General features: G+C 34.3%; 3 protein-coding genes across 9 annotated transcripts; all 3 read right to left on the bottom strand.

The window, feature by feature from the left end:
- Positions 1 to 989: 989 nt before the first annotated feature.
- LOC133701648 (UPF0481 protein At3g47200-like) lies at positions 990 to 3,067 on the bottom strand. Of its 4 annotated transcripts, none has more exons than XM_062125648.1 (2): positions 2,878 to 3,067; positions 990 to 2,363 (listed from the first exon to the last, which is right to left on the bottom strand). In XM_062125648.1, the coding sequence occupies exon 2, from the start codon at positions 2,195 to 2,197 to the stop codon at positions 1,109 to 1,111; it is 1,089 nt and encodes a 362-aa protein (XP_061981632.1). In that variant the 5' UTR covers positions 2,198 to 2,363; positions 2,878 to 3,067; the 3' UTR covers positions 990 to 1,108. The 4 variants fall into 4 exon arrangements, with proteins under 4 accessions (XP_061981632.1, XP_061981633.1, XP_061981635.1 ...); XM_062125649.1 differs by having other exon boundaries at positions 990 to 2,351; XM_062125651.1 differs by having other exon boundaries at positions 990 to 2,346.
- Positions 3,068 to 5,418: 2,351 nt separating this feature from the next.
- On the bottom strand, positions 5,419 to 7,227 carry LOC133701646 (UPF0481 protein At3g47200-like). Its single transcript, XM_062125644.1, has 2 exons — positions 7,026 to 7,227; positions 5,419 to 6,846 (listed from the first exon to the last, which is right to left on the bottom strand). Exon 2 carries the CDS (start codon positions 6,826 to 6,828, stop codon positions 5,512 to 5,514), a length of 1,317 nt encoding a protein of 438 aa, XP_061981628.1. The 5' UTR covers positions 6,829 to 6,846; positions 7,026 to 7,227; the 3' UTR covers positions 5,419 to 5,511.
- A 1,718-nt stretch (positions 7,228 to 8,945) lies between these two features.
- LOC133701647 (UPF0481 protein At3g47200-like) lies at positions 8,946 to 11,991 on the bottom strand. 4 transcript variants are annotated; one of them, XR_009843600.1, is made up of 3 exons: positions 11,631 to 11,990; positions 9,641 to 11,084; positions 8,946 to 9,536 (listed from the first exon to the last, which is right to left on the bottom strand). XR_009843600.1 is itself a non-coding variant. In XM_062125646.1 (2 exons), the coding sequence occupies exon 2, from the start codon at positions 11,075 to 11,077 to the stop codon at positions 9,767 to 9,769; it is 1,311 nt and encodes a 436-aa protein (XP_061981630.1). In that variant the 5' UTR covers positions 11,078 to 11,101; positions 11,631 to 11,991; the 3' UTR covers positions 8,946 to 9,766. The 4 variants fall into 4 exon arrangements, 3 of the variants coding, with proteins under 3 accessions (XP_061981630.1, XP_061981631.1, XP_061981629.1); XM_062125646.1 differs by having other exon boundaries at positions 8,946 to 11,101; positions 11,631 to 11,991; XM_062125647.1 differs by having other exon boundaries at positions 8,946 to 11,078; positions 11,631 to 11,991.
- Between the last annotated feature and the right edge of the window lie 199 nt (positions 11,992 to 12,190).

Raw genomic sequence — 12,190 nt, 5'->3', positions numbered from 1 at the left:
TTATTCCTTTTATAGAAGTTTTTTTTTTCAATTTAGTCCTTCAATTACAATATCTCATATGTTTTGTTTTTAATTTCAGTCCTTATTTTTTTAATTTATTATTTTATTCTTATTTTTTATATATAGTTGGAGTCCTTGTTCTTTTTATTTCTTATTTTGTTCCCATGTCTTTTACAAACATATTTTTAAAAAATTTAGTTCTTCAATTATAATTTCTTGTATGTTTTGTTTTTAATTTCAGTCCTTATTTTTTATTTTTAATATTTTTTATTTGCTATTTTATTTTTTATTTTTTTTGCTTTCAATTTCATTTTTTAATCAAAGTTTTTGTTGTTTTATTTTTTGTACTTAAACCCTCATTCTTTTGATTTTTTTTCCTTTCGTTAAAGATATTTGTAATTCAATTTAACCCTTGAAGTAAAATTTTTTTATTTTCCCTCTAATTAATGTTCTTTTTTCACCCTTATTTTTTTTAGATTCTTTTGTGTAATTATTTTTTTTTATTTTATTTTTTGAAATTTAATTTGTCATATGATCTTATCGTTGTACATTGGTTTTTTTTTTTTATAAAAAAATATTGGTTTTGTAATCACTTTCAATTTCTTTTCTTCGAGTTTATCCCGATCTCATAACGTAGATCACCGGTTTTGCATGCCATTTTTAGAATTAATTTGTTTATATTTGATTTTTCAAGATATTATTCTAGTTCATCTGTAATTGTTTTTTGTTTTATGCAGGTTAATTTTATTTTTTCAAATAAAAAGTATTTATTTTTAAATAATATATTTGTTGGGTCTTGCATAATATTTTTTAGGGCGATAGTTTATTAAATCAATTTCATTTACATTTATTTTTTAAATCTTGAGGTTTTTAGATTATAAATTTAATTTTTATTAATTTAAATAAATAAATTCAGTAAATCTCATGCCAAGCATGCCTGTATAGAATAGAATAAAACAATTTCAGTTTGCAAGAGACAAAACAAAGAATTGCTTGGAATTTCTACTGACACAACTTTGTCATTTAGAAGAACAAAAGAAAGAAGAGAACAAGGATTATGGGTACAATTAATGCAACATGCGGTATGAAAGAATTGAAACTGCAGAAGCTAAACGACTTGAAGTATCGAGCAGACGGATTGTATGGCAGTCAGAATGAGAACAATAACAGCTCCTGAGACAGAGATTGCTGCCCATGGGGTATTGAAATAATTTTGCTTTAAAGTCGCCTTCCAGTTGTTCCATGGCCTTTCGCAGAATGCATTCAGATCTTTAATGAGACCTTCAAAGAGAAAACCATCTGGCCACACTAAATTCTCTTTCTGGAGATTGTGAAAGAGTTGTACAACTTCCTCATTAGATGATAGCCAGTTTTCTATAATACGATTTTCAACAAGTATTTCCACATCCTTACTGGCACTGGCAAAGAAACCCATCAAACAGATATAGTCACCAACATAACCATGTTTCACGCCATGGCACTGCTCAAAGGCTTGCATATTCCTGATTATGATTTCTGTTCTGCCATCTAACTTTAATCGTGGAATTTCTAGTCTCCCTTTATTTCTATCGAATTTTATGTCAAGAAGATTTTTGCTTGAGCTCAGCACAAACTCGACACCTGCTTGGTGGAGATCCTTTACACTGGGTGCGGTTAGAACCTCAAGTTCCTCAATCGGTTGCTGTTCAGTTGGCCGATGATAAATTGTAAGAAAGTCAACCAAATGTTTCACTTCGGAGATTTCTATACTCCCCAAATTTTCCCATACTGCCCATGGACCCGATTCACATGAAAAGAACCAATGAGTAAGCTCAATCAGAGTAGCTTTTGGAGAATTGCCGATTATAGTGGATAGTCTAGACAACTCGTCGAGGATGAAGAACGGGAGCTGATTTTCAAGCAAACAGATATCAACCCTTACATCTACACTCTTGTATGGAGGATAGAAAATGCTGTCTCTGCTTCCTCTGAAGTCTGTGTAAGTCCACTTCAGCAATAACATAATGACGAAGGCAGCATCCATTAATATCATTTTTATGAAGTTTTCGCTACTAAACGCGATGGTTTCCGCATAGCAATTACGCAATCTTGTTTCCTTCTCCTTGATCAATTCAATAAAATCCTGCACGCTTACCCCGCTCCGGGCAATGAATTCTTGCAGGTACATTCTTTTGTGGTCTTCCATGGCTTTTAGCATATCTTTACCATGGTGAATTGGGCCTACGGAGACTACACGAGGGGTGTAGGCCTTTTCGTTCAGCTCGCGTAATCGCTCAGGAACTTTATATATACAACAGCCTTAAGTTGGATTGGATTAATCTATCAATACCAGATTCCATCCCGTGACTGAACTGAGATGGTAACTAGTATTAGAACAAAACAAGCAGATCAAAAAAATTGTTACGACAGAGAAAACAAATTCAATTACGAAACCCAAAAAAGAGATGAAACTTCCAGCCTTAAGTTTGCCTTCACTAGCAACAATTTAACCTGTAATATATATATATGCGCGACCACATGAATGATACAAATTAAGTGATGTATTAAGTTTCTTTAATTAAAGTTATTAATAATGTGCCTTGTATAGTTCCACTTTATTTGTATCAAATGATATCAATTAATTATCAAAACAAATCATTATTATATATTGTTTCATATGAAATTTGCTTAATAAGTTGTATATTTGTGAAAAGAATTCTAAGAGTTTGTCGTTAGAAAAAATGATATTTTATCATGACAAAAAAAGTATGATAAAGAAATGTGCAAATAATGTTGATAATTCTTTTCTCTTGAGAAAATTATTTTTCACACAATATTATTTAGAAAAAAAAAAAAACATAACGTCAATCATAAAAAGCCTGTTGGATGGAAACTTACATACTTAAAAGCTCTCGACAACCGGCAGTTTTAGAACTTTTGCTCTGCCTCTAGTGTCCAAAGAGATGTACCAAGAATGGTAGACTCTTCCTCTTTAATATACATTCCAAAATGTTTTATTTCTCCAATGGCAAGCAAAGGATCCTCTTAGATAATAATTAGTTTTATTCTATAATATTAATTATTTGCGAGATCTAGAGTTATGAGCAGTTATACAGAGATTTATCCCAAACAAAATGTGAAAGATAAGTCTAAATCTGAAAAGAGATCCGGTCATGTAAGATCAGGATAACAGTTTAAAATAATAATAATTGAAGATTCAACTACTGGATTGAGATTAAAAATTTATAGGAGATTCTACGGAATGTTTTCCAATTTAAAACCATTATGTCACTTATCAGAACGTTGAATTTCCCTTAATATTCAGACTAGTTTTAGTTTCAGCGATTCCCAATATGAAGATCAATAGAACAGGCTGTGTAATCTGAGGGAGAGGAAAGCTAATTCTGGAGGAGATAACTGCACAATCTATAGCTAGACCGATGACCAAATCAATCTCTTCATGAAGGATTTAACATTGATGCAGAAATGGCGTGAAATGTTTAACGAACCTCTCTCGGTTATATCAAATATATGTTAAAAACATAAAAAGCCATAATTATTGATTTTTCCTGCCATTTTCTTTGAGGAATATATATTCAGCTAGAAGGGTTAGAACATGATATATATTCTCAAACCTCGTTTCAAGTATAGCATAAAGCAAATGCATCAAAGGTGGAAGCATTTTCTACAATTATAATGGGTGACACGCTAACAATATTCTATTATAAACCTCCTTTGAAGTATAAGGTATAGCTAAAGCAAACAATCATGGTAGGCATGACTAGATCCTTTCCCGTGTTACACAGCAAGTCAAATTATTGTTCTTACGTGAATTTTGTTACAGTGAAATAGCCACGCCTCTTATTTTTTCTGTTAATTTATTAAAAATTTTGTTGATGTTTTGCCATCAAGAAATACAGCAGGTAAATTGAAGAAGATAGCAATGACTAGATAGTAAAGTACATGTACACACAGAACAATTGAGATAGTAGACCTAAACAACTTGAACGATAGAGCACACAGTTTGTATCACGGTAAGCATGAGGAGAATAGCAGCAGCTATAACAGATATTATGGCCCATGGATTACGGAAATAATTTTGTTTCAATCTTGCCTTCCATTTGTGCCTCCGCTTTCTACAGTATCTATTCAGATCTTCAACAATTTCAAAAAAGTAGAAATTGCAGCTCGTTTCAATAATAAGATAAGAAATTATCCTGAGACAGTAATTAATGATTCAACTTGGCAAATTCCAGCTTCAGGTGTGAAGCACAAGCATAATGCTTTACTTTTTTTTTCTTTAAAAATGAGAAACAAAGGGAAAACAATTCAGTTGAATCCCAATTGTCCCATTCTTTCCATCTTCTACATTCAAAGCAATTTCTTATCGATCACTAGACGATTATGGAGCCCTGATGACAAATTAACCCTTAAGCTGCCTATCAGTATAAGATTGGAGAAAATCAAAGGTATAACACGAGATAACCCCTAAAAGATGCTTCTGTGTGTTGATATGTGAAGGACTCTAATGAAAAATGGAGCTGACAAATTCTTGTGCATGAAATTCAGATGACAGGCCTGAGTATGCTTCAATTCAAGCAATACTTTATGGCCCTTATCTATTAGCTGGTCAGACAACTGATGACTGGGACATCAAAAATGTGTAAGCTGATTCTCTGTCAGAATGGTCAACTCCAATACCTGCTGCTTACAATGATCATCTGGTTACCTTTTCACAAAAATCTAGAAACCCAACCTTCTTCTTGATCAACTCAAACCATATAATTACTGTGGGAAATTAACCATTCTCGATCTGGCAACAATTCTGCTCTTCATTCAACATCCCTGACCGTTTCCTGTCCCTTCTCCGTGATTTTACTACTTTGACAAATTGATTGCAGTTTGATTCATACAATAACCATGTTGAAGAAAAAAACTAGACATGAAAGAAACTGACATTTATTAAAACACGGATGTTAACTTAAACTAGACATGCGAACCTGCTTACGACAGACCTGAAGAAAATGACTGCAGGTGTCTTATGAGCAGAATTGTTTGAACAAGAACTAAATGGCATATAAAAATAGATTTGAATTTTAAGGTTTTTTAGTTTCAGAGAAAGTGACATTCAAAGATGACAATCCAACAGTATCAGGACTGCTGAGCTGATCAAGTTGCTTCTTACCACAACGAAGCAAATATGGAAATACTTCTGTTTTAAGGTTGCCTTCCATTTGTCTCTCCGCTTGCTGCAGTACTTGTTCAGATCTTTTAACTACACCAGAAAGTGCCAAAAGCAGAAGATAGAAATTATAAGGCAACAGTAAGTGGGGGAAAATTTAGCTACTTTAATGACATGAGTAAACTGAAACAGCAAAAATTGATTGCATTTTATTTATGTTAATTATGTAGCAGAGAAAGCAAGATAGGGAGGAAATATTTATGAGTAATTGAAGAACATATATAGAAATTTCATGGGAAGAGATAACAGAATACACAGTTAATTTACAGAAAACAACTGAAATAGCATAATCAAACAACTTGAATGATCGAACACACTGTCTGTATGATAGTGAGTATGACTAGAACAGCAGCTGCTACAACAGAGATTATAGTCCATGGATTACGGAAATATTTCTGCTTCAAGGCTGCCTTCCATTTGTGTACCCGCTTACTGTAGTACTTGTTCAGATCTTCAACTACACCAGAAAAGTAGAAATTGTTGACGTTGATAACATTTTCCTTGGAAAGACTGCGAAAAAGGCGTGAAACTGCATCATTATCATGGAGCCAATTCTCTATAATTCCTTCTTTAACAAGTATTTCCACACCCTTGGCATCGGGGACAAGCAAAGAGAGCATGGTAATATAGTTACATACATATTTATTAGCATCGTAATTGCATTGCTCAAAAGCTTGGAGATTTCTGAATAGGATTTCTGCGTGATCGCCTATCTTTAACTGTGGGATTTCCAACGTCCCTTTAGTATCATCAAATTTTATGAGGAGGGGGTTTATGCTGGACCCTAACTTGAACTTGATTCCAGCCCGATGGAGCTCTGCTACACTTGGAGTGGTTATAGTCGCAAGTTTCTTTGGCTGCATCTCCTGTGCTGGCTGCTGACAGATTCTTAGAAAGTCAACAAAATGCTCTACTTTAAGCAAATTGATTTTCTCCAAAATTTCCTCTGACACCCATGATTGCCATGCAGCAAGTAAGAACGCGTAAGTAAGCTTAATCATGGAATATTCCTCACAATGGTGCTGTATTTTGGATAGATTGAACAAGTCCTCAACAATGAATAATGGAAGCTGATTTTCAAGCAAGCACAAATCAATACTTATTTCATCTAGCATCCATGGTTTATTGAATATGCGGTCAATATTTCTACTTTGGATACCAGGGGAAAATGCTTTCAGAAAGAACATAATGAGAAAGGAGCAATCCAACAACACCATTTCCACAAATTCCTCTTTACTTAGTTTATCGAAGGTTTCTGCATAACAACTACGCAATCTAGTCTCGCTCTCTGCAATAGCTGCAATAAAATCCCTCACCCTTACCTTGCTCAATTCAAGAAATTCCCTCAGGTACAGTCTCTTATGCTCTTCCATTTCTATTAGCTCTTCTTTTCCGTAGTGAAGTGGGCCAATGGAGATTACTCGAGGTGTGTAAGCCTTTCCATTTAACTCACGTAGTCGTTTTGGAACTCTGTAGATGGAACACTGATCTGAAAAAGAACGCAAGCTTTTCAACTTTCCTTCCACAGACTCTGCTAATTTGGCAATGTCGAGAGAAACATGATCGCCACTATCCATCTGCACTCTTGATGTTCCAGCAACGTTCATACTGTGCCTAGACAATCGCTAGTATCACAATTACCAAATAGTTAGATAAATGCTCAAAAAAAAAATTCAAGATCAAATTATAGTTTGAGAAAAAAAAAGTGTAGGTAGGGAAACCGAAACTTATATTTGGTATCTTTAAATGATTTAATATAAAAAGATATTTCATGATTAGAGAAAAGTTTGATCAAGAAATGTACCGAGAATGGTAGACTCTCCCTATTTAATATAAGTTCCAAAATGATCCACAATTAAGATCAACAGATCAGGCTATATAACCCGAGAGAGTAAAGCTAACTCCGGAGGTAACTGCACATTCAATATCTAGACCGAAACCCAGATCAATCTCTTGATGAAGGATTTAACATCGATGCAGAAATGGCATGAAATGTTTAACGAACCTCTCTGTTCTGTCAAATGGATTTGCACTTGTAGTTAAAACCATAAAAAGCCATAAAATTATTGATTTTTCCTGCCATTTTCTTTGAGGAATATTCAGCGCTAGAAGGGTTAGAACTTAGAATATAATATTCTCAAACCTCGTTTCAAGTATAGGATAAAGCAAATGCATCAAAGGTGGAAGCATTCTCTACAGTGGCTTTAAGGCATTACAATTACAGTGTTTTACAAGTTAACAAAATTCTATTATAAACCTCGTTTGAAATATAGCATAAAGCAAACATTCATGTCGGGTTGGTTGTTTGGAGCCCCAATATCGCATGCACATCTAAACCGACAAAACCAAAGCTAATCTTATTTGATTTCGGGTTTTTGGATTATTTTTGGGGTATTTGAAATTGATAAAATGATTCTCGAGTATTATAAGGGTGTTGGTGAGGTGTTTTTAAGTTGAAATGTCTGAAAAATTGAGTTTTATATCTCTACCCTAATTTTCTAAGCACCGTTGTGATGGCCAGAATATAGGCTTGCAGACGACACGTTGTCTGTCCTGACAGGTGACATGTCACTTGTTTTTTTTAAAAAAAAAACAGATGACAAGTCATTCATCCCTTTTAAAATAATAAAATCAAGCTCAAGCCTGCGGTGCGAAGCTTGAAGGGCCCGCCAGTACTCCTTGGCTCCTCATTGCAGTTGCCCAAGCGTGCTGACCCATATACCCGCGAGTCTAGGCTTTGGCCTTTTTTTTTTGTTTTATTAAGGCTAAATATAAATTTAAGGAGAGAAAATTATTGAACTCGGTTGAGTTCATGGTTTGAAACACAAGTTTGATAAGTTAAGCCATAATATCGAGGCTTTTTTTTTATATATTGCTATTCTTTACTGGTTTCTTTTTATAATATATTTTTAAAAATTAATTTTTGTTAACTTGCTACAGTGAAAATGAAAAGATTTTATTTAATCTTATGCTCAAATGGCTATTTAAATGCAATTTGTGATGTGTTGTTTTGGAGATTCGTAATATTATTTTTAATTTTTTGGATAATATCTTATAGCAACGTTGAGGTGTATGATTTAGAGGGTGTTTGTTATAATTTTTGATTTTGTTTTGTTTTTAGATTTTTTTTAAAAAAATGTTTTTGGTTTAAAAATTAAAAAAAATATAAAAAATTTAATTTTTTTAATGTTTTTAATAATTTTAACAGTGTTAAAAATTTATTTTTAAATATTTTCAAATCAGAAATTATTTTGTAAAATTATTACAATTTCAAACAAACCAAACTGGGTTAATAAACAAACTAGGTTTTATTTAATAACAAGATACGAGGACACCTCCTAATTTGTATGTCACTTACACACCAGATGCTTTCCTTTTCATAATATTTCTCACACCACCTAAACTCTCCTTTTTCTCACCCACTCACTCTCGCACACAAAGTTTGGTTTGGAAAGAGTGGAGAGAATTCTAAAAACAGGAGGTGCTGTAGAGAAATCTAGATTGATCTTCAACTTAGGGTTCTTTCTTCCCTTCCTTCTCCCTTTCAGTCCTAATTTATGGTAATGTAAACAATAATCTCAAGGTGTGTGAGTAAGGAGGTGCGTTTTCTTCCTTTATCAATAATCTAAGATGAAAGAAAACAGCCGCTAAGACCTTAAACCCCATGTTAAGCATGCGCCTGGAAGGCATAGAATAAAACAATTTGAGTTTCAAAGAGACAATCAGAACAAATTATACAGTCTTCATTGCTTGGAATTTCTACTGAAACAAATATGTCATTTAGAAGAAAAGTTCAAGGAAGAAAACAGGGGATAGTCCACACAACTCCTCGAGGATGGAGAACGGGATCTGATTTTCAAGCAAACAAATATCAACCCTTACATCTACACCCTTGTATGGAGGATGGAAAATGCTGTCTCTACTTCCTCTGAAGTCTGTGTAAGTCCACTTCAGCAATAACATAATGACGAAGGCAGCATCCATTAATATCATTTTTATGAAGTATTCGCTACTAAACTCAATGGTTTCCGCATAGCAATTACGCAATCTTTTTTCGTTCTACTTGATCAATTCAATAAAAGCCTCCTCACTTACCCCTGTCCGGGCAAGGAATTCCCGCAGGTACATTCTTTTGTGGTCTTCCATGGCTTTTAGCTTCTCTTTACCGTGGTGAATTGGGCCTATGGAGACTACACGAGGTGTGTAGGCCTTTTCGTTCAACTGGCGTAATCGCTCTTGAACTTTATATATGGCACATGTGGTGGAGAAAGCGTATGGGATTTCCAGCTGTCCCTTCACAGGTGCCTCGCGTAATCTATCAATATCAAGCGAAACTTGATGATTCAGCACATGTGAGTGTGACTGAACTGAGATGATAGCTAGTATTAGAACAAAACAAGCAGACAAAAAAATTGTTACCACTGAGAAAACAAATTCAATTACGAGACTGCTGACCTCTGGAGGAGATAACTTGGAATTTCTATTGAAAACAAGGATTATGGGTATAGAGTACAGAGCAACATGAAAGAATTGAAATTGCAGAAGCTAAACTACTTGAAGTATAGAGCAGACGGATTGTATGACAGTCAGAATGAGAAGAATAACAGCTCCTGAGACAGAGACTGCTGCCCATGGGGTATTGAAATAATTTTGCTTTAAATTTGCCTTCCACTTGTTCCATGGCCTTTCGCAGAATGCATTCAGATCTTTAATGAGACCTTTAAAGAGAAAAGTACCTGACCACACACTATTTTGTTTGTTGAGATTGTAAAAGAGTTGTACCACTTCCTCATTAGACGGTAGCCAGTTTTCTATAATACGATTTTCAACAAGCATTTCCACATCCTTACTGGCACTGACAAAGAGACCCATCAAGAAGATATAGTCACCAACATAACCATGTTTCAGGCCATGGCACTGCTCAAAGGCTTGCATATTCCTGATTATGATTTCTGAGTCGTCAACAAACTGTAATCGTGGAATTTCCAGTCTCCCTTTATTTCTATCGAATTTAATGTCAAGAAGATTTTTGCTTGAACTCAACACAAACTTGACCCCCGCTTGGTGGAGCTCATTTACACTGGGTGCGGTTAGAACCTCAAGTTCCTCATACTGTAGCTGTTCAGTTGGCCGATGATAAATTGTAAGAAAGTCAACCAAATGTTTCACTTCGGAGAAATCTACTCTCCCCAAATATTCCCCTACTGCCCATGAACCCCATTCATATGAAAAGAACCAATGAGTAAGCTCAATCAGTGTAGCTTTTGGAGAATTGCCGAATATAGGGGATAGTCCACACAACTCCTCGAGGATGAAGAACGGGAGCTGATTTTCAAGCAAACAGATATCAACCCTTACATCTACACTCTTGTATGGAGGATAGAAAATGCTGTCTCTGCTTCCTCTGAAGTCTGTGTAAGTCCACTTCAGCAAAAACATAATGACGAAGGCAGCATCCATTAATATCATTTTTATGAAGTTTTCGCTACTAAACCCATTGGTCTCCGCATAGCAATTACGCAATCTTGTTTCCTTCTCCTTGATCAATTCAATAAAACCCTTCACACTTACCTTGGTCCGGGCAATGAATTCTTTCAGGTACGTTCTTTTGTGGTCTTCCATGGCTTTTAGCTTGTCATTACAATGGTGAATTGGGCCTATGGAGACTAATCGAGGTGTGTAGGCCTTTTCGTTCAGCTCGCGTAATCGCTCAGGAACTTTATATATACAGCATGTGTCGGAGAAAGGATTTGAGATTTCCAGCTCTTCCGTCACGGATTGGGCTAATCTATCAATATCAAGCGAAACTTGATGACTCAGCTCATGATTAGTACTTGATGGTCGACCAGATTCCATCCTGTGACTGAATTGAGATGATAGCTAGTATTAGAACAAAGCAAGCAGATCAAAAAAATTGTTACCACAGAGAAAACAAATTCAATTACGAAACCCAAAAAAGAGATGAAACTTCCAGCCTTAAGTTTGCCTTCACTAGCAACAATTTAACCTATAATATATATATATATATATATATATATATATATATATATATATATATGGGACCACATGAGTGATACAAATTAAGTGATGTATTAAATTTCATTAATTAAGATTATTAACGACGTGCCTTGTTCCACATAATTTGTATTAAATGATATAAATTAATTATTAAAATAATTAATTAATTTATATCGTTTCGTATAAAATTTGCTTAATAAGTTGTATAATTGTGTTTAGAAAAAATTGATATTTTATCATTAGAAAAAAATATATATGATAAAGAAATGAGCAAATAATTTTGATAATTCCTCTTAAGAAGATTATTTTTCATGTAGTATTATTTTGAATTAAAGAAAAAACATGATGCCTATCATAAAAAGCCAAATGGACAGAAACTTAAACTACTTACAAGCTCTCAACAACCACAGTTTTAGAAGTTTAGCTCGTGTCCAAAAAGATGTTTTCCTGGCTGCCTTCGTAGCTAGTTGTTCCTCAGGGCTTTCCCTCCGGTGGATTTTCTTGCTGTTTACTTTGTGCCCTTGAAATAAATGAATTGGGAAATTGGGGTTTCGGGTTTCTGTTTGTTTCTCGAGAAAACGAGGGAAAGCTAGAGATTTGAAAGTTTTTGGTGAGTAGGGATAGGAGGTTCCGGCGATTTTTGTAGGGGCAAGGGGAGAGGTGGAGGAAGGAAGGAGACAGTGAAATGGGATTTGAGCCGTAGATCGGTCAGCTAATGGAAAACTATAAATGTAATCCGAAGAGGGGAAAGGTGAAAGTAATATATATTTACTCCCTTTTAGCATATTTAAAGACTATAATAAATAAGCTCATCTTAATCATTCTTTTGACTTTTATGGTCGCATGTGATTCAATTGAATAATTGGATTCGTATATTCATGGAACTATTTTAATAATGTAAAATATATTTAATTTTATTAATAAAGATGTTATTTATTTTTAATATTTAAT

This window comes from Populus nigra, chromosome 8 (assembly GCF_951802175.1).
Source record: "Populus nigra chromosome 8, ddPopNigr1.1, whole genome shotgun sequence".
NCBI classification, from domain to species: Eukaryota; Viridiplantae; Streptophyta; class Magnoliopsida; order Malpighiales; family Salicaceae; genus Populus; species Populus nigra.
The sequence above is the reverse complement of the archived record's forward strand: the minus strand, read 5'-3'. Positions and strand labels throughout refer to the sequence as shown.

What these genes read in the sequence shown, in the direction of transcription:
- LOC133701648 (XM_062125648.1), bottom strand. Translation starts at nt 2,197, where the DNA reads ATGCTAAAAGCCATGGAAGACCACAAAAGAATGTACCTGCAAGAATTC.
- LOC133701646 (XM_062125644.1), bottom strand. Translation starts at nt 6,828, where the DNA reads ATGAACGTTGCTGGAACATCAAGAGTGCAGATGGATAGTGGCGATCAT.
- LOC133701647 (XM_062125646.1), bottom strand. Translation starts at nt 11,077, where the DNA reads ATGGAATCTGGTCGACCATCAAGTACTAATCATGAGCTGAGTCATCAA.